Source organism: Periplaneta americana, chromosome 16 (assembly GCF_040183065.1).
Source record: "Periplaneta americana isolate PAMFEO1 chromosome 16, P.americana_PAMFEO1_priV1, whole genome shotgun sequence".
In the NCBI taxonomy this organism is placed as follows: Eukaryota; Metazoa; Arthropoda; class Insecta; order Blattodea; family Blattidae; genus Periplaneta; species Periplaneta americana.
Window position 1 is genome coordinate 162,396,619 of NC_091132.1, and position 23,013 is coordinate 162,419,631.

The 23,013-nt window shown below is 35.5% G+C and overlaps 1 protein-coding gene across 1 annotated transcript in view; it reads left to right on the plus strand.

Annotated features, from left to right (window-relative positions):
* The window catches only part of LOC138691425 (zinc finger protein 107-like), a 104,897-nt gene extending 86,733 nt beyond the window's left edge, over positions 1-18,164 (plus strand). The window contains exons 7-11 of the mRNA XM_069813351.1: positions 1,298-1,362; positions 2,639-2,727; positions 7,356-7,493; positions 10,258-10,340; positions 13,664-18,164. Coding sequence (XP_069669452.1) covers positions 1,298-1,362; positions 2,639-2,727; positions 7,356-7,493; positions 10,258-10,340; positions 13,664-14,663 — 1,375 coding nt within the window. The 3' untranslated portion in view covers positions 14,664-18,164. The remainder of the gene's footprint in view (positions 1-1,297; positions 1,363-2,638; positions 2,728-7,355; positions 7,494-10,257; positions 10,341-13,663) is intronic.
* The last annotated feature ends 4,849 nt before the right edge of the window (positions 18,165-23,013 follow it).

A 23,013-nucleotide genomic window follows, 5' to 3' on the forward strand; every position in this document is an offset into this window, starting at 1 on the left:
GTACATCAATATTTAATTTAAACATTTCACTATAGGTTTTGTAAAAAGCTGATTTATAAATGAAAAAGTAATAATTAAGACTTTAAAATTTCCAAAAATGTCTCATTCCCTCGGATTTAAATGAAATGTACCGTAAATCATAATATTCGTTGCAGGATAATTATACCCTCTCAATACAGGTACCATTACCGCAGAGAATTATAAGATAAGTCGAACTGAGCATAAGCGAAATATCTGTATTAATAAGTTTGTACCCTCAAGAGTTTAGTATTTATTGTGTTTATAGGGCCTACTCCAATTTTCTTTTTATTAATGCGTAGGGCTCTTTTTGTTAACAAAGAGGAAAGTTAGCACTTGCATCACACACAATTTGTCATTATTGTTCAAAATAATGTAAGAACAGTTTTATTCTGCAAAAGCCTCTGTCTAGTTGCGAGACACGTGTGAGATCAATGTTTCTTTGAAATTATATTAGACTACACGATGTCTCCATTCACGCGACAATATTTGTTTCAAATTATATTAGACTACATGATGTCTCCATCACGCGAAAAGAAGTGTACCTAGCTGTGGCTCCTGTTGTTTCTGATAACAATGTTAATCGTAAGTATCTTATCGTTTGAATAAATATGGTGAGTTATGATCATGAGTAACTTTCTATTAGTGTCATTCTTTAATTATTATGTTGCATGGTAAGAGGTTATTTGTAGTTTTAATAATTGCAGTTTTCAAAAGTTCTCTATGTTAATTCCAATTTCAAATGAATTTTTCTCAATAACTCAATTATTGAATTTTTTTTTTAAATTTTCGCCACTACCTTTCCTATATTTTACTTCTATTAGTTACATACGTCATCTCTCTTGAAATCACCTGGTGAGCACTGAATTGCATGACTTCATATTAGGTTAGATTAGCTGTAAGGTAATTAAATTTGTGACGAAGTCAAAAAATTATTTATTTTTCTTCTGCCGATTAAATTCATCCGTCTTTAGGTGCTTTGCTTTGGTTGCATCGAGTATAGCTTGTCATTTAATATCTGGGCTATATTTAGTGAAACTAATAAAACATAGGCCTACAGCTGTGAGTGGTTCAAGAGACACTGAAGACGACGACACATAGCGTCGAAACGGGCCGTCTGTCGAAGGTAAATACCTTTTTAACAATTTTAACACTTTTAACGTGTGACAGAGTAAATTTTATGTTTTTAAAATTAGTCGCACACGTCTTTGGTCGCAAGCAGGGTGTCGGGATAGCCCAATTCGAGACTTTTCCCCCAATCTGGCAACCCCGCAATCAGCGGTCACGGCTCACTTGATCGTAGTGGGAGCTGGACTCGTATGTTCTACATTCTGAACGGTGAAGGTAGGAGTTCCATTAATTCTGGTTAATTTTTCATATTAATACATCATAGAGGTATGTTGTTGTTTTCGGTGTAGCTCCTCTGGGGAATTACAGAATTCTGATTCTCGATTTACTCACAATTTTGTTTTACAGTGCGTGCTATTTTGGGAGAAACGAGCTTTGACATAGTTCCGTTAATTTTGGAAGTGAAAATGGTTGAAATTGTAATGGATATTTGCTAAATCTGAAAGAACAGAACAGCGGTAGTTGTCAACCCACTCCTAAACACCTACTTCGTAGTGGAGAGAACAGTGGGATAGGGCTTTTCTGTTCTGTTCTTTCAGATTTTCCCGTATCTCGTATTTCTTTTATGAAATGCATATGACACTTTCATTCTGTTAATATTAGGTGAGTATTTATTATTTGTGCACTTTGCCTTCTAGTATTGCCGAATTGGTAAAAACACTTATTATTGCTCGATAATTACGTAGACAGGAAAACTGTAATCCTCCTTACACAGACCCATTATCATTTAGATCCTTCCTTTTCTCCGGTAGACTGTGGAACTAGTTCTGTAGTTTTCCATTTGTTGCATAGCTGGTATTTAGGCTACTATATTTATACAAATTACCAAATCGTTGCTGTCGTTATACACAATATTTACGACAAAGTAAGTGTTTTAGATGAAAGTACAGTAACTTGAAAGTTAATCATTGTCACGTTCGAATTTCTTATTTATTTATTTATTTATTTTGAATGTAAATAATTTTGACAAACCATCTACATCACACAATAGGAAGAGAAACTCAATAACAACAACAACGGTCTACATGCAATATTACCACAGATGTTAAGGGGTGTAAGTATAAATAAACTTAACAAAATCATTGACACTTGAGAAACTAAAGAGATTATGTGTGAAAGTGTATAATAGTTAAAGCATTCTTTTGAAAGTATCATATTTGTTTTCACTCTCATTGATTACAAATATGAGTGACATCCTTAGCAAGAATACTTATTGTTATTCAGAGATGCATTTGATCGCACTCACATACACTGCCTATTGATTCCAAAGAGAAATGGGATCTCATTTCGTATACGAGAATTTTGCGTAATGAAATTAATAAGGACTTACCCGTTAATATAGAGACGTATTATGTTTCTGTATATAGTAGTTAATTTATTCAGAAGAATTTCGGAATATTCAGCAAAATATGTTACAACCACTCTAAATAAGACTCTCCCAACATCTTTTATCCTGCAGATCAGTGTTAATCTGTATAAATTCCTCTTTCAGTTGAGATGGATGTGATAAAGATAGAACCTGACATCAACCCAATGCCTATACAATCAAGTGATATGGAAGAGAAGAAACCCTTATCAGAGGTAAATTAAAAATTACTATTATATGGGAACTATTTAGTAAACTCCGTGCTCTGCACATATGCTAATTTGGCTTGCTTAAGAAAGAAAATGAAAACGATTTACGGATGCAATATTATGTAAAACAGAAGCAGAAAAAAATTTATAAATTTTACCCACATTCTTGATTGTGAGTACGTATGTATTTCATTGTTTACATTATAGTATTAAACTCCATATTTCGCTTTTTTCTAACATTTATTTTTCATTTAATACTTTCCCTAAATAGGAATTGCCTAGAAGACAAAGTATCCCATTTACAAAACAAAATTTTGAATATTACATATTATATGGATAATTTCTTATGAATAGAAAACCAATGCAAGAAACAGAAAAAGGAAGCAATTACAGTGCAATGTCTTATCTGAAGTGATTTCTTAGCAATGCAATCGAACTTTTCAACGCAAGTAAACAAACATTGGTTATAGATGATGGCAAATGAAAAACCTTGCAAAAGGTTGCTTCGGGATGGATCCTCTTGCTCCGACCATCAAGCCTTTTACTTCTGTCTGTTGTAATTGATATTTCTCTTGATAATACGGGATTGTTGGTTCATAGATGAATCGTTTTTCCTTATGGACCTCTTGTGGTTGGCTCTTGCAAGTCTCGAAACGAACTGTAGGGTCAATTATAAAACTTCTCCGATGGTCCTGGAGAGCGATCATATCTATTCTACGAGTGCTGCCAGTGGTTGATAGACCGTGAACCTCTTCAAAAACAGTAAACCCAGTATTACGCAGTGCTTGAGCAATGGCACTTCTTATTTTGTGGTGTCTGGTATTGCGCAAAGCCTCGCCATGCGGGCAAGAACCGAGGACGTGTGAACAGTGGACAGTACTTTAGTTTAAAGGAAAAAAAAAAAGGAAAAGAAATGAAATTACAAGAACCTTGTAAAGCAACAGTCATCATCACAGTGCACTCTCAGGCTAGCGTCTCTTACCCGCGGATAAGACATTGCACTGGCATGCACCTGTGACTGCTGGTGGGTATGCTTTCTACCTCTTACTTTCTGCACAGCGTGCATATTTCAATGCACTGCTTACCCGTTACCCATTTCAGCGACTTCTGACGACCACTGGTGTAAAGTATTAAAGTACTCTATACCTATATAAGATTAGGCAGTAAATTAATTAGGGTACAAAGGTACAAAGTACTTATATTTGGGACTAATAGGGATGAAGGTAGAGGAGAAGGGAGAAAGTTACACAACTCAGAACTGCCAGCATTGTATTCTTCATCTGATATAATTTGGAACAATAACTCCAGACGTTTGAGATAGGCAGGGTGTGTAGCACGAATTCGGAAATGCATATAGAGTGTCAGTTGGGAGGCTAGAGGGAAAAAGACCTTTGGGGAGGCCGAGACATAGATGGTAGGATAATATTGTAATAGATATGAGATAGTAACAGAGATTAAGGATATTTGAGAATAAGGTTCTTAGGAAAATATTTGGGGCTAAGAGGGATGAAGTTACTGGAGAATGGAGAAAGTTACACACCACAGAACTGCACGCATTGCATTCTTCACCTGACATAATTAAGGAACGTTAAATCCAGACATTTGAGATGGGCAGGGCATGTAGCATGTATGGGCGAATCTACAAATGCATATAGAGTGTTAGTTGGGAGGCTGGAGGGAAAAAGATCTTTGGAGAGGCCGAAACGTAGGTGGGAGGATAATATTAAAATGGATTTGAGGAAGGTGGGATATGATGATAGAGACTGGATTAATCTTGCTCAGGATAGGGACTGATGGCGGGCTCATTTGAAGGCGGCAATGAACCTCCGGGTTCCTTAAAAGCCAGGAAAGCCAGTAAGTAAGTAAGTGTCAGTCCCGCGCCGTGGTCTGAGGCATCGCGTTATGTAATGCGCGCTTGTTCGAGTCCTCATGGGGGAAGAAATTTTCTCATGAAATTTCTGCCAGTGGATGGGACCTGTGCCCACCCAGCATCGTGATGCACTTGACGAGCTATGATAAGTAGCGAAATCCGGTTGTGAATGCCAGCTATAACGGCTGGGAGGATCATCGTGCTAACCACACGATACCTCCATTCTGGTTGGATGATCGTCCACCTCTGTTTCGGCATGTGGGCGTGAGGCCAGCAGCCGGCTGTTCGGACTATGCCCTTCACGGGCTGTAGCACCACAGATTATTATATTAAGTAAGTGTTAGGTGAAATATCTTCACAGATGAATGCCAAATCCGAGAACGTTTGTTGCTGTGATACAACGAGTGATTAAGACTGGTTATGTGATTTCAACCTGTACAAATCTAAGTCTGCAGTTACTAGCCTACGTTCTTGTGTTATAAAGTTTATTTTATTTTCTTATTTGTTCTGCATACTATTGATTACTACCCAAGTTCAAATGCATTTCGTTTTTATTTATTGTAGTGTAATTCAGCTGAAAGTATGGGTATGTTAATGCATTTTTTTATCATTCAAAAAGGACGATCATCCAACCAGAATGGAGGTATCGTGTGGTTAGCACGATGATCCTCCCAGCCGTTATAGCTGGCATTCACAACCGGATTTCGCTACTTATCATAGCTCGTCAAGTGCATCACGATGCTGGGTGGGCACAGGTCCCATCCACTGGCAGAAATTTCATGAGAAAATTTCTTCCCCCATGAGGACTCGAACAAGCGCGCATTACATAACGCGATGCCTCAGACCACGGCGCGGGACTGACACTTACTTACTGGCTTTTCTGGCTTTTAAGGAACCCGGAGGTTCATTGCCGCCTTCAAATGAGCCCGCCATCAGTCCCTATCCTGAGCAAGATTAATCCAGCCTCTATCATCATATCCCACCTTCCTCAAATCCATTTTAATATTATCCTCCCACCTAGTTTCCGCCTCTCCAAAGATCTTTTTCCCTCCAGCCTCCCAACTAACACTATATGCATTTCTAGATTCGTCCATACATGCTACATGCCCTGCCCATCTCAAATGTCTGGATTTAATGTTCCTAATTATGTCAGGTGAAGAATGCAATGCGTGCAGTTCTGTGTTGTGTAACTTTCTCCATTCTCCAGTAACTTCATCCCTCTTAGTCCCAAATATTTTCCTAAGAACCTTATTCTCAAACATCCTTAATCTCTGTTAGTATTTGTTCTGCGTACTATTGATTACTACCCAAGTTCAAATGCATTTCGTTTTTATTTATTGTAGTGTAATTCAGCTGAAAGTATGGGTATGTTAATGCATTTTTTTATCATTCAAAAAATCTTAATGAAATAGGCCTACTTACCTTTTGTTCAATCAGAATTTAAAAGTTATCTTTAAGTATTCGTTTTATTTACTTTATTTGTAAAAATAACAGGGCCTGTATGAATTGTTGTCTTTAGATAGCACTGTGATCTACAAATCAGTTGTTATCGATCACCTCCTCGCTGAAAGGCATTTTGATGGAAGTAGAAGCAAATCCTATGCTTATTATCATCGCATTAGGCTTCGTACTTCCTCAGCTATAAACAAAGCATTATGCTTTTGCAATGTATCCACTTTCAATCTCAATTGAAATATATACTTTTATTGATATCTATTACTTACTTACTTATAGTTTTATTGATATCTATTACTTATTTACTTACTTATGGTTTTTAAGGAACCCAGAGGTTCATTGCCGCCCTCACATAAGCCTGCCTTCAGTCCCTATCCTGAGCAAGATTAATCCAGTCTCTATCATCATATCCCACTTCCCTCAAATCCACTTGAATTTTATCCTCCCATCTACATCTCGGCCTCCCCAAAGGTCTTTTTCCCTCCAGCCTCCCAACTAACACTCTATATGCATTTCTGGATTCGCCTATATGTTCTACATGCCGCACCCATCTCAAACTTCTGGATTTAATATTCCTAATTATGTCAGGTGAAGAATACAATGCGTGCAGTTCTGCTTTGTGTAACTTTCTCCTGTAACTTCATCCCTCTTAGCCCCAAATATTTTGCTAAGCACCTTGTTCTCAAACACCCTTAACTTCTGTTTTCTGTCTCAAAGTGAGAGTCCAAGTTTCAGAACCATACAGAACAACCGGTAATATAACTGTTTTTATAAATTCTAACTTTCAGATATTTTGACACCAGGATAAAAGCTTCTCAACCGAACAATAACACGCATTTCCCATATTAATCTGCGTTTAATTTCCTCCCGAGTATCATTTATGTTTGTCACTGTTGCTCCAAGATATTTGAATTTTTCCACCTCTTCAGAGGATAAATTTCCAATTTTTTATATTTCCATTTCGTACAATATTCTGGTCACGAGACATAATCATATACTTTGTATTGATATCTGTTACTAGTTCAAATTAATGCAGTTATATCCCTTTCACTCTGTATAGGCGTAATGTGAAATTGACTCCGATACAAATTTGGCTATATTTTATTCATGCTCCTAAGTGACGTGACGTATGATGCTTTTAAAATCTTTTACCCATTTTTCCTTCAATCATTTCCATAATTCCTCTCCTGTGTTGCAAGTAGTATTGAAGCACTGGCATGCAGACCCAGAGTGCAACCTGTAACACTTCTGATCAGCTTCTGTCACATTGGAATATATTACTCATTCATTATTCGTCTATGTTCTGCAGGAAGGAAAGTTTTTGGATCTGGACATAAGTAGGATAAAGGAGGAATGCATGGACGACAGCTGCGATCACAATCCAGAGATAAGATTTGAAGAAATTATGTTGCCCAATAATTTAGCCATAGTGAAGTGTGAAGCCAAGGTGAGTTGAGCATCTGCTATGGGATTGAAACTGGACTGGACGCTGTTGGAATGCTTTCGTTACGTACTAAATCCAGAGATGCTATAACTGTGATCATCTTTGCTAAGAACGTGATGCTTATTATTATCGTTTCGCAGCTAATTCTAATTGCAGAAAATAGAATTTCGATCATTTTCTATAAAAAGATGACAAAAAATATGGAAGGCAAGAATTCCGTCAATTCAATGTCATGTACTGGGGGACTCTCATTTAAAAATAGTTCTTTTTTTAATTGTATGTACGTTATTTATTATACTTTTAATCAAAGCTGCATGTTGAAATTGTAATTAACTATTTCAATACCCAAATAATTTCCATTCCCTTTCTTTTTGGCGAAATTTTAAATTAAATCTCTAGTCGTCTCCACTGTCACTTTTCATCTTAACCTCGTTGATGTGAACAGTCGATCATGTCTTTCTTCAGTATCCAGGAGACGTTGGTGAGCTTATGTGCATGCGTGTCTTGCGTACTCTTCCGTACATGCCTCAATCCACGGACTATTTCTGACCATTTCGAACCCGTGTCAAAGCTTGTTGGAACGCCTGACTGCAGTACATGTTTCCGGTTCAGGACTGGTTCGGATTGTGTTGGAATGCTTTTTCTGTACTGGACATGCTCATGACGGTTCTTGACTGCTGTTGGAACGAACCTATAGTTGATGAATCAAATATTATTACACACAGAAGGAATAGTCTTAACTAGTTGCTTAAAGCTTTTTTTTTCATTTGAAGTAGCGGTAACACAAATTCACAACTATTCAGTAATTATGTACATTTATTTATAATATAGAAAAATAATGTTTTTTTTTTTCTTTTTGTGATTTTTAATCTAATGGTCTCTATTAATAATTCTGCAGTCTGCTGCAAAACTCTAACCTCAAATCTCAGGAAAATGAATTCCTTTGATATATTCTACCAACTTAAGAAAATGAACTATCTTTGTTTTCCATACAGTTTCAATATATAGGTAATAATTGAAGGATTCAGAGCCAAAGTGGACCAAGCGCCATTTCTTAAAAATGGAGAAAGCAAGGGTTAAAGTTAAGTGAATACCATAGTTTAATGAAGATTGACATATCATTTAGTTAAATTGCTGTATGTTTCCATTCAATTATGATGGTAACTTCATTTTACCCTTGTTTTCTAGGTTTTAAGAAATGACGATTGGCCCAGTATGGCTCTGAACCTTTCAATTTCGTTAATTTTGAAGATGTTATTGTCTGTAAGCAGTTCCTTTAAGCCTTCACTCGCAACGGAAATTTAAACTTTCCTCTAGTGCACGGCTATCAGGAATTTTAAGATCGTGAGCGAGAAAAATGCAGTAGTTCAAAGTCACTTGAAAACGTTACTAAGTTTTAAAAATTTCACTTAATACTGATTGAGCTTCTGAAATTAATATTATGTAGTCCACATTACCTTAAAAATTTAATTAGTTAGATATGCCTCGGCGCAGGGACCAACATCGTAAATGTGGAAAAAAAAAAAAAAACACTCTATTTTTCTTTCCTTTTTTTATGTATTTATTTATCCATTTATCCATCCATAATCCATCCATCCATCCATCCAACTATACATCCATCCATCCATCTATACATCCATCCAACTATCCATCCATCCATCCATTCATCTGTCTGTCTGTCTGTCTGTCCGTCCGTCCGTCCGTCCGTCTATCTATCTATCCATCCATCCATCTATGTATTTATCTATTTGTTTATTTGTACCCCAACGAGTATCATTCATATGTAGGGCCTAGAAAAGAACACATACATATGTTGTACAGTGTAATTTAAAAAGTCATGAAACTACAGTCTGTGGAAAACATGCAGTATCTCAAGAATTAAAGAAAGAAAGCGAAATGAGAATGAACAAAGTTTGAAACCATAAAATAAATAACTCAACTGAGAATTAAGGAGTTAGATACAATTTACAGCAATAAAATTTTGAAAATAATCAACACTTTTTTTCTCCATTACTGTATCTTGTGCAATAATGAAAATTAATATGTGTAAAACACTGTCCTTCTGCTATATAGAAAACATATTTTTACGATTTAAAAATAATTATTTACATTTTTTTTTTTTTCAAAATTCAGTTCACTGTGCAGTGATGAAACATTTCCCACGTAACTCAAAACTATCCAACATTCTGTGATGCAATTTTTGTGTGTATTTATGCATGTCATATCTACAGTATGATACAAGATCACTTCTCTACCTTTGATAGATTGCATGATAAAAAAATTAATTCCTTTAAAAATTGTCAAATATCAGTTTTCTTGTAACAAAAAATTTAAAAAAATAATATTTATTAAAGAATGTAGGTGAAAGAGCATGATATTGTAAACATGAGTTTCAGCAGTAAAATAAAAGAAAGAGAACATGAAACAATTAACAAGCTTATGAGTAATTAGGGAAATGCTTCATCACTGCACAGTGAACTATCACCATTATGAATTTTGAAAAAAAAATATATATATATATATATATATATATTTTAAATCGTAAAAATACTTACTTTTCAATAACCTTGTACTTTTTGAGCTATCTTGATAATTGTAGATGTAGTAAAATACTGGCTGTAATCCCTCAAGTACTTCTTCATATATTATATATTTTCCCATTTTTATAGCCGTCTGTTCGGCTTATATTACACTTGTAGATTTATATTTTATTTCTAACCAAAAATCGTACATTCGTCTACATTATTCTCCTATCTATTATTTGCAGGAAGAGACATTTGGCATGGCTACACTAAAAGAGGAGAATATGCTGGAACGTGCGACAGAGGAATCTGATGTCTTGACTGAGAGGTGAGTATTGGCGCATGTTTTCATTTTTTGTTTGTTTCGCTGGTTCAAGTAAATGATGACGTAGAGCATGACTCTTACGTGTTATAATGCATAGCAAGATGACTGCAATGTCTCTTGTAACTCTCGATCAATGCTACTTCTGGCTATGGCAGCATTAGTAATGCAATAGATAAGTGCTGATATGTTGTAGTGAATAAACCTTGAAATCCTTTTCAAATGTTTAAAAGCTATAATATTAATGTGCCGTGTTACAAGAGGTTTAATTCTTCATCAATTCTTTGGATGGGGAAAGAATTGGTTTAAATAATTGTTACAATAAGAGTTTAAATTTGCTGTAGATGACGTCATATTGGCAGAAGTGTATTTGCAATCGTTTTATTTACGTTTTATTTCGTAGTGATGATTTGTCTTGTCATTTTCGAGGAATGGAATTTCAATATATAGTAGAAGATTGGAGTTCTTTCGCAGATATTCTATGCGAAATGCATTATTGTACAGTGTGTCTGCAGAAACATTCCGGGTTTATAAGCTGCTATAATTCTGTCACTATGTGTTTTACGAAATTCATACCGATATTATTAGAAAGACTATTGTTTTAAATTATATAACTCTTGAGATTGTCTCTAACTTTAGATATCTTGGCTCGATTCTTACTGACGATAACAATATGTTAACATAGATTAAGGGGAAAATTGCTATTGGTAATCGATGTCTTAGAGCATTAGATAGAATCATAAGAGCTAGTTATATCACAAGAAGGGTTAAAGTGAGAATTTATAAGACTATCATCAAACGTACAGTTGCTTTTGGAAGCGAAACTTGGACCCTACCTGAAGAGCAATAACTATCTTAAACACTTGGGAAAGGAACATTTTAAGAAAAATTTATGGTCCTGTTTATGATAAGGGAGTGTGGAGAATCAGAACTAATTCTGAATTACAAGTATTATACAATGATACAAATATTGTCATCATCATCATCATCATCATCATCATCAGTAGCTATGAGGGTTTAGGCCATTTGGCCTGTTCCTTCTCAGGTGAAAAGCTGGTCTCTCCATCGCTTTTTCGGGCGTCCACGATCTCTGTATCCAAGGGGTCTGTAATTTAATAATCTCCTGGGTAGTTTATCATTTGGCATCCGTAGAAACATGCTCATGCCAGTTCCCCGATACTTGCGGATTGTCTCTGTAATGACTGCGATATTTAGTTCTTGTCAGATGTCTTCATTATATTTATGGTCATAGAGAGTGTAGCCTGCTAGTGGTCTTAGTAATCTCATCTCAGCTGCTTCTATTCTTTTCAGTAGACTAGTTGTTAGAGTCCAAGTTTCTGTTCCATATAGCAAAAATATGGCTGGATGATGTCCAAGATGATCTTGTCAAGGCAGGAATTTGGAGGTGGAGGCAGAGAGGGTTTGATAGAGAGGATTAAGTGAAGATTCTTAAGGAGGTCAGGGCTAAACTAAAAGGGCTGTAGGACCACAGATGATCATCATCATTAGAAAGAACAGCTTACAGAATTTCAGGAAATGTCTAATTGATCATTGTTCACCGAAACAGATGGCAGCACAAGAATAAAAGAAAAAAAACGCCGTTCCGCTATTTCTCTTGTCATTAATAATAATAATAATAATAATAATAATAATAATAATAATGAGTTATTTAACCTGCCAGAGTTAAGGCCATAAGGCCTTCTCTAACACTCAACCAGGAGTAAAAACTGCGTTACAAAAACACTACAAATTTACAAAGTACACTACAGTTGTACACACAAAACTGAATAAGATAATATTAGTAAAATGTAAACAACAAGTAAGTAGAATCAGACATAATATATAACATACAGAAAGAAAGGAGAAAGCAGAATAAAATGTGAACAGCAAGTCAAAATAAATGAGACATACAAAGTATAAAAAATAAGACAATTATTGATAATAATAATAATAATAGTAGTAGTAGTAGTAATAATAAAATAGTGCAGTGCAAAGCATACAATGAATACAATATTTTTAAGTACACACAGTAAGGAAAATTATGATTATATATAGCTCAACTTATCACATTATACATTACACCATTATCGGAAAATATGAAAACAAAAATATAAAATAAGTTAAATATCACTAGAACAGAAAAAAATGTGAATATGTGGTAACATGCAATACAACACTTGTCATAATAGTAAGTTAGTTTGGCAACTCATCATAATTAAGGTATTGTTGGATATAAGTAAATTGCGTTAAATGATCTAAATGTTAAATTTTCAAGTCTTTGTAAATTCTGCAGCATTTACTGTAGAGGGTTATTTAGGTTATGGCGAATCCACAGGAACGTAGTTGATGTATATTGGAATATCATAGTAGTCGGAGCATAATAAGAGTACGGCATGCTTTCAGACGGAATTTTCATTATGAGGCACCTACCGACAAGATGATTCTGAAGTGTTGTAGAGATTTTGTACAGCATGGATGCATATGTGATAAAACGAAAGGCCATTCAGGGAAACTACCTGTCAGTGCTGAAACTGTAGCAGAACAGGTGCGGGAGGCGTTTGTACATAGTCTTCGAACGTCTGTGCGTAGAGCTAGCCTGCAATTAAACATTTCTAAATCCACCATTTCCAAGGTCATATGTTCTCGTCTACGATTTCACCCCTACAAACAGCAATTAGTGCATAAGTTGAAACCTGATGACCATGCAAAAGACGTGTTTTCTGTGAAAATTGATTGACACTAATGGTGGATGAAGACCTTTCAGTCAAATTCATTTTTAGTGACGAGGCAACGTTCCACGCCAATTGAAAAGTAAACAAGCACAATTCACACAGACTTGAAAATTTAACATCGGATCATTTAACACAATTTGCTTATATCACTTTAATGAGAAGCGAAATAAGGGAAAGGGCGTTTTTCTTTTTCTTTTTATGCTGCCGTCTGTTGTTTCGGTCAACAATGATCAATTACGGATTTCCTGAAATTCTTTGAGCTGTTCTTTGTAATGTCACTGGTATGAATTTCGTAAAACACATTGTGACAGCATTATAGCAGTTTATAACCCCAGAATTTTTCTGCGGACATATTTTATATCAATAATTTCGTGGGAAAAATTGTTTCGGGGCCGGGCATCGGACCCGGGACCCTTTGTTAAACGCACCAACACTCTACCAACTGAGGTACCCGGAAACTCTACCAGACACTGATCCAATACTATATATCAGTTTGTAGTGTGACAATTTATTGCATTACACAATTTCTTGTGATCTTGATTATTTTTGTTGTCTGGATATTAGCAGTTTTTACTAATGAGATCTTTCTTATTACAGCATATTCTACATTGACGGGATTCGAGGATCGCAGACGAAACAACCAAGTTTCGAAAATTGTCTCTCTTCAGTGAACCCTTGTTCCGAAAGTGCGCTTGAATCTGAGATTTCCGACCACATGCGTAGTAGAAAGGACAATTTGCTGTCTCAGTCTGCCCATCACACTGATAATTGGGATACCTATGCAGAATGTTTCTCAAAAACTGAAAATCTCTCACACACTGGTGAAAAGTCATTCACATGTGCTACCTGTGGTAAAAATTTCAGAGATCGTTGCTGTTTAAACACTCATATACGCGCGCCCAATGCCGAAAAGCCATTCGAATGCGATAGTTGTGGAGAACGTCCCTCACAATCGGGTAATCTCCAAACCAATGAAACAACGCACAATGCCGAAAAGCGTTTCAAATGTGATACCTGTGGTAAATGTTTCAAAGCTATTTCTCTTTTAAATACTCATTTACGCACGCACACTGGCGAAAAGCCATTTAAATGCGATACTTGTGGGAAGTGTTTCACACAAGCGGGAACTCTCCGATTACATGAACGCTCACACATTGGCGAAAAACCTTTCAAATGTGATACTTGTGGGAAGCTTTTCACTGTTTTGTGGTCTCTTACAAATCATGTACGCACGCACACGGGTGAAAAGCCATTCAAATGCAATAACTGTGGTAAATGTTTTTCAAGACTTTGTAATCTTAGAAGACATGAACGCACCCACACTGGCGAAAAGCCTTTCAAATGTGATTATTGTGGAAAGAATTTCGCAGTATCTGAACATCTCAGAACTCACGTACGCACTCACACTGGTGAGAAGCCGTTCAGATGCGATAGTTGCGGAAAATATTTCTCTCATTTAAGTTCTTACAAAATTCATATTCGCATGCATACTGGCGAAAAGCCATACAAATGTGTTACCTGTTCAAAACGTTTCTCAGGGTTGACTGCTCTCAAAATTCATATACGCACGCACACTGGCGAAAAGCCATTGAAATGACATGCTTGTGGGAAATGTGTTAACGTAACGGAAACGTTTCTCGGAATCACATTCCCTCACAACGCATGAACGCTCGCACATTGGCGAAAAAAATCTTTTCCATTCGACACCTGTGACATTTCTCGTTAGAGGGCTGTCTGAGAGAAATATGCGTACATACATGGGCAAAACGCCATTCAAATACTATATTTTCTAAAATTCTTTACATTTCTTTATTCGTATGCGTAGGCACACAATTTCTATAGATTCCATATATAGGAAAATATTCTTATATTTGGAACATTTCGGACGCCATGTTCGAACGCATACCAGTGAAAAACTATACCAGTGTGATATCTTAAGGAAAGTTGTCAAATTGAGGACATTTCAGACCTCTCATATGTACGCACAATTGGGAAAATCAATTCAAATGTGTTATATGTGGGAAAAATATCTCAAATGTGGAACATCTCAGAACCCATGTTCGTACACAAACGGGCGAAAAGTCATTGAAATGAGACACATTCTGGAAACTTTCTTATATTCGGTACATAACTAGAAACCATATAACGTACATACGCACAAGGGCGAAAACCAATTCAAAATTGTAAAATTTCTTATAGTGGAATTCGTAATGCAAGTACGCACACTGTCGAAAAGTCGTTCAAATACCGTGTTTTTCTTTCTTTTGTTTCCTGATATTGTTTTAGAGGAGTCGACCTGGTTGGCGAGTTGGTATAGCGCCGACCTTCTATGCCAAAGGTTGCGGTTTCAATACCGGGCTAGGTCGATAGTATTTAAGTGCTTAAATGCGACAGGCTCATGTCAGTAGATTTACTGGCATGTAAAATAACTCCAGCAGTACTAATTTCCGGCACATCCGGCAACGCTGATATAACCTCTTCAGTTGCGAGTGTCGTTAAATAAAACATAACATTAACATTGTTATAGGAAATACAAACCTAAATATTTCTGTGTACTAAGACAAAACAGTAAACATTGTTTACTTTTCTTAAAAGAAAGAGACGCATCGAGGAGCACATGTAAAGTAAATCCATTGTAAATAAGTTGGAAAACGCTCCATTTAGCTTTAAGTAAACGTGATACCTGTAAACCGGCAATTTCTCTTAGTGTTGAGTCAATGTATAAAATGTTTGACCGTGAAATGAAATATATATATAAGAAAGTAAATATGATTAGTTATATTTCGATCATATTCGATGTTTTTTTTTGTAACCTGTGTGAAATACGTTTAGAAATGATCTTCAAGTTCTTAAAACAATAGAACAAGTGGTGTTTTCGTATCATTACTGTTTAGAAACTGTAAAAGAAAAAAAGTTACTCGAAGACGCAATCGAGTAGTTGAATCGTAATTACTTCTTGAATTAATTTATTACAGATTTATGTACAAAGGACACTTACGACCGGCATTATGCGACAGTTTTGCTTAGACGAATAATTCATATTAATCTTGCTTTGCGTATCAATATTAACATTTTAAAATAAAGCCTATATTGACATTTAGTGCCATTTAAAAGAAATGTAAACGAATAAAAACATAATTTCTTTAATGGAACTCGTTCTATGTCTCCTTTCACATAGATTGCATGTGTTATAGCCCGGCCACTGACATTAAAACCTGCGCCACAAACCAATGTTCGTTCGTGCGCAGGTTGTCATAGTGGGGGATCTATTGTGTTGTAGATGCGCTCCCTGATCGACGTCTCGCAGCGAGTATGTTCTAAACTTCGAAACAGCACTCGTGTCCGCGTCCAATCTTTTACTTTTCAATCAATTATTAATATTCCTTCTAGACTTATTGTGTATAGTTAAAACATATTGTAATTTATAATAATGGAAGGGAAATCAAATGTGCGCGGCAGGCTTTTGAAAAATGACGCGCGTTAAGTTATTTATAACGTTGTGAAGTATTTAAGGGGTTAGGGACAGCTTACAGCAATAACATTTTTGGAAATATTCAACATTTTTTTCCTCCATTACTGCATCTTATACAATAATGAAAATTGGTATGTGTAAAACACTGTCTTTCTGATATATTAATAAAAATATTTTTACGATTTAAAAAAATGATTTATATATTTTTTTTACAAATTCAAAATGGTGGCAGTTCACTGTGCAGTGATGGAGCATTTCCCTCATAATCCATACATTTGTTAACTTTTTCATGTTGTCTCTCTTTTATTTTATTACTGAAACTCATGTTTACAATATCATGTTCTTTCAGCTATATTCCTTAATAAATAATATTTTTTTATTTTGTTTTAGAAGAAAGTGCTGATACTTGACCATTTTTAAAATGAATTTATTTTTTATCATAGAATCTATCAAAGGTAGAGAAGTGATCTTGCATCGTATTGTAGATATAACATACATAAATACACAAAAAATGTCATCACAGAATGTTGGATAGTCTTTTAGTTATGTGGGAAATGCGTCATCACTGCACAGTGAAATCAATTTTGAAAAAACAAAATGTAAATAATTTTTTTAATTCGTAAACATTTTTTTATTCAACTATATTCCTTAATAAACATTTTTTTTTTTTACAAGAAAGTGCTGAAACTTGACCATTTTTTTTAATGAATTTATATTTTATCAGAGAATCTATCAAAGGTAGAGAAGTGAGCTTGCATCATGTTGTAGATATAACATACATAAATATACTAAAAATTTCATCACAATATTTATAGTTTTTTAGTTATGTGGGAAATGCTTCATCACTGCACAATGAAATGAATTTTGAAAAAACAAAATGTAAATAATTTTTTTTAAATCATAAAAATATTTTTTTCATACAGGAGAAGGACAATGTTTTACACATTCCTATTTTGATTATTGTACAAGATACGTTAATGGAGGAAAAAATGTTGAATATTTCCAAACTTTTACTGCTGTAAGATGTACCTAACCCCTTAAAAGAGAAAAGAAATGAATTTAAGTTGAAATATAATGTTGTCACATCAACAAGGAAGCTACGGGAGATTCGGCCAACTTGATAAAAAACGTTTTGAAGGAAGGGGCAGTGTCATTGTCTACCACAGTTGGAGTCCGACTAGTGTAACCCGGCCTAGTGAGCTGCTCTTATAGTGATGACGTCTCCCCCTCCATGGCCACGTGAGTATTGGAAAAGTCAGAGGTCTTTTTATAGTTGGTCGAACTACAGGTAAGATGTGAATGACTGTTTACTCTTGGACCCACCTTCCCCCATTGTAATATAAATCACTTATTATTTTCTTTTTCTATAGTCACAGTAGATTAGTTATTCATAGATGTGTTAGCAGTGGTGCAGTGCCAATTTTTTAAATGTCGGATCTCTCAACTTGTTGCGAAAATATAATAATTGTTCCCAAAAGGCTCTAATGACAGTTTCACAGAGGGTCAACAACAGATGTGATCGTGGATCTGATGCAATCCTTGTCCTGGTATCTTCTGCTGATCTGTAGTACCGCAGCCATGAAATGACAGGGCTATGGATTTCACTGAACCAGGGTAAGTCCACGTAGCTTCATGAACGTAAGTGCTGATATATATGAATCGCTTCATAAAGAAAGGGCGTCAGTCACATTTTTTTTTTTTTTTTTCGAAATTGAGTTAACATTGAATTTCCCATCTTGAATGTTCAACACAGACAGACCTGTTACAATTCTACATTACCCCAAATCTGCCTTACTTTACAATTTTAATCACCTATACCAAGTCTCACAACTAAAAAAAAAAAATAAACAGAAACAAACAAAAAACCACACACATACACATTACAAGGTCAATTTAATACACCATTACTTTTAACTTTCTCTTCCCATTTCATTTTCCTATCATTAAAAATTTGCCCAATTTATTTAACTCTCTTATATTAGTTAGATTACATATTTTCTTATATGCTATATATCTATTCATATTCAAAAAATGTATTATTTATCCACTTTTTCCTTGTATTGTCTGTTACTTGACATTCTAATAATATATGGAACGTGTCTTCCCCCAAGCCACAAAGGGGGCAGATATCCTTCTCTATGGTACCCCTCCTGTTTTTCAGTTTCCATATTTCTAGTCTCCACCAAGCTAAGCCCATCCTCACTTCCCTATTATTTATTCTGACATATTCTACTTGTTGCTATGACTTTTTAATGTCCTTATAGATAATTAATGTTCTTAATTCGTTCAGATTTTGATATAATACCTGTCTTGTAGTTTCATTTCACCTCACTTTTACGATTTTACAAATTACATTTAAATTCATTACTCCAATTTCCTCCAAAAACCATCTTAGACCTAATCTGCTCACCTTGTTCTTTAAATCTTCTAGCTAAATGGATGTAAGAAATATAAATGATACTCGGGACGAAATTAAACACCGAATAAATGTGGGAAATGCCTGTTATTATTCAGTTGAGAAGCTTTTATCATCCAGTCTGCTGTCAAAAAATCTGAAAGAATTTATAAAACAGTTATATTACCGGTTGTTCTGTATGGTTGTGAAACTTGGACTCTCACTCTGAGAGAGGAATATAGGTTAAGGGTGTTTGAGAATAAGGTGCTTAGAAAAATATTTGGGCCTAAGAGGGATGAAGTTACAGGAGAATGGAGAAAGTTACACAACGCAAAACTGTACGCATTGTATTCCTCACCTGACATAATTAGGAACATTAAATCCAGACGTTTGAGATGGGCAGGGCATGTAGCACGTATGGGTGAATCCAGAAATGCATATAGAGTGTTAGTTGGGAGGCCGGAGGGAAAAAAGACCTTTGGGGAGACTGAGACGTAGATGGGAAGATAATATTCAAATGGATTTGAGGGAGGTGGGATATGATAGAGACTGGATTAATCTTGCTCAGGATAGAGATCAATGGTGGGCTTATGTGAGGGCGGCAATGAACCTTCGGGTTCCTTAAAAGTCAGTAAGTAAGCCAATTGGATTTCAAATTCGTATCCTGAAGAAACTGCAAACACTTCTTTTCAATGGCACTATCCTCCTTCTGCATAATATGACCTAAGAATTTTATTTTCCGTACTAGTATCGTTCCCATAATACTATCTACCCCCATTTCAAATGTAGCAGCTAGGATAGAAGCGTTCCACGGGATTCCTAGAAATTTCTTACAAAATTTACATCTAATTCTATCAATAAGCTGGCTAGATAAATCATTACCCTAAATTTCTATATAATGCAATATTTTCGATTCAACAATAGCTCTGTAAATATTAAACAGGTTTTTTATCTCTATATTCTGCCATTTATTCAAGCACTTATCTATCGCTGGTAAGTGCTGATACATGATTTAGGATAAATCTTGCACGAGTTGACATTTTCATAGGAGGACCTCTTCAAGCGCATTATTCATTGCACGGTGTAGTATCGATTCAGCCACAGCATCCAGTTCAACAGGAGACCAGATCCTCTGCCTGCCTATCTGTGATATGTTTCCTTTGAGGGTGTGTTCGTGTGGTATAGTGTAGAGTCAAAGAGTGTGTGTGTTCTGAAATTGAGTTGTGTGTTGAGAATTTCTCCACATATGCAAAACACATCACAAATGCTAACCACACCCACAGAGACATCAACACACACATGGAAATACTACACATCCAACCAAAAAGCCAGAAACTAAACACACTAGAACAATATGAAATATACAGACACACGAAAACACACCCCAACGAAATTCTCAACACACAACTCAATTTCAGAACACACATACACTTTGACTTTACACTATACCACACAAACACACCCTCACAGGAAACAAAACAAGAGGCGCCAAAACCAACAACGATCAGTTCTGAGGATGGCCCATAAATAGGTCGAAACATGTAAACAACGTACGTTGGAATTTAACACAAGAAAGTCTTATTCCGGAAAAAAAAAGTGAGATTACCGAATTTCAGGGTGTCCAGCGCGCACCTTGAACATCCGCATCGACATGGTAATCTATTTGCTGACAGACAACTTCTTTTAATCGTGAACCAATGTGTTACTATAGGCTGAAATTTGAGAGCAGAATATACACCAGTTCTGCCTTTTCCTTCGTTTTAATAAAGTAGCTGCCATTTGGTTTTTTAAAAGAAAATAATTGTTTCTAGTATTTTTCGTTTATTGTTTTAAGGGTAATCCACGTTTCGTGATGGCTTAAAAACAATCTGGAGATGGCGACTATCTAAGAACTCGAAGATGGTGTCAATCTGGTTGGCAAGTTAGTATAGCGCTGGCCTTCTTTGCCCAAGGTTGTGGGTTCCATCCTGGGTCAGGTCGACTGCATTTAAGTGTGCTTAAATGCGACAGGCTCATGTCAGTAGATTTACTGGCATGCAAAAGAACTCCTGCGGGACAAAATTCCGGCACATCCAGCGACGCTGGTATAACCTCTGCAGTTGCAAGCGTCGTTAAATAAAACATAACATTTAACATTTCGAATATGGTATGTTAAAAGTTAGTAGTCAATTCTGGATCAAATTCGGAAACATTTTTAAGATTGAAATCATAATTTAATCTGATACGCGTACAATCGTATGTAGTAACATAACATTTTGGTTAGATAATGTAGGCCTATGTAAGATGGAAGGGCTTGAGATTGAATTTTTTCCGTGGAAAGACCTAAATTGAAAACACCACAAATAATCGCGTATTGCGAAGAGCCAAAGCTAAAGTGATTGGTCCAAAAAATTTGGGATATGTAATTATTACTAAAGACAGGATTTTCATGCAAATGCATGTTTTTATATAAGTTTTCTACAGTTCTCAAACTTTGGAAATAACCATTTCATGGCTTAGTGATTCGAAATATGTACACTTTTTTCGTGCATATTTTCATGTTTTGGTCTTTTTAGTGGTAAATTCATGTTTTCTTTTTTACATTTTAAGTTTCATAATGCATATTTTGAGGTTTATGTTGCATATTAGGCCTACGTCCATTTTTATAGTTTCATTGCATATTTTATATTAAATCGCATGATACTGCATTTTATAAATGTTGCCTCGTAGAGTTTGGTATTTCTGAGCTTACAGTATTTGAGTATATGCACTGAAAAAATTAAGTGAAATGCTAATGGTTTGCAGGATTTCTACCTGAGGATTTTAAACCTTACCAGCTAATCCTCTCATTGTATTGTCACACTGGAATTCCACACTCCTGTTCTATACAAGTCTTATGCTGAGGCTAAAATTATTATTAGAAAGACGCCTCTTCTGCTCCCTTCCATACTTTGTAGTTTGGCGACAATAGTACTAACATGCCTTTAATTTGGAAAGGTAGATAGGTAGAAGGTCTGTAGTAGGCTACATGTACTGGTGTTTTGTGAATTAGCTACTGTATTTGTGTTCTGTGGTGATCTGTGAAGTGTTGTAATGCCCCTGATTAAATGTTCGAGAAGGGAAAAGAATATCTTAGAAATTTGGAAAGACTGTTAGTAGTGCCATTCGAAAATAAAATGTAAGTTTCAATTTTGACATTGCATATTTTCAGTGTTCTTTTCCTTCATTGTGCATATTTGGCCATTTGATAATGCATGGATGCATGCATTTTACGATTTGATAGTGCATGAAAATCCTGTTTCTAGTAATTACTTTTGGTATTGTACAGTATATCGCTACTACTGTCATGGGAATGAGATGGACAATGATTGCTTGAAAATATTCTGTATAATTCTGTATTTTTTGTGTTGATGTAACCTACATATTTGTTTTTAGTATCGGTATGATCTAATCGGCTACTATTTTAGGAAGGAAGTGTCCATTTCTGTGCTGGTTTTAACCATGATTCAACAATAATAATTATATCATGATTTTTTTAACTAAGAAATCTTATAAATCATATATTTTTCGTTTTAAATTTCGAGAATTCAATTGTAAAATGGATAATTTTTATTTCATTAGAATTTTTATGTTTATTTTAACCTGAAATTGCTTTTTTGAGACATGCGACTTGGAGTTCTAAAAGATTCATGTGGTTCGACACATGGAATAAGGCATTTTGTAAATTGCCCTTGACTTGTTTATACCCTAGATCAGCATTTCTCAAACTATGGTCCGCGGACCACCTGTGGTACTCGAGGTCTGCCCTTGTGCTCCTTCAAAAAAAGACAGAAGAAAAAATAAAATTCAAACGAATTCCATATCATACTATGGCTGAAAATCTCAGAGTTTGTAAATAACACATGGCAATCTCCTTTCACTTTTTCTCCCAATACTGACATTTTATGAAATGTATTTACCCTACCTGTCTATCGACTTCCCACTCTACTCTCAGCAAAAAAAGAGGGATTTAAAGCACTATGAACGTGGTGTTTCTCGTTATCTTTTCCGTGCACCTCTGGTTCCATGCCTCTAACAGCTAGGGACCACCTGAATTCATAA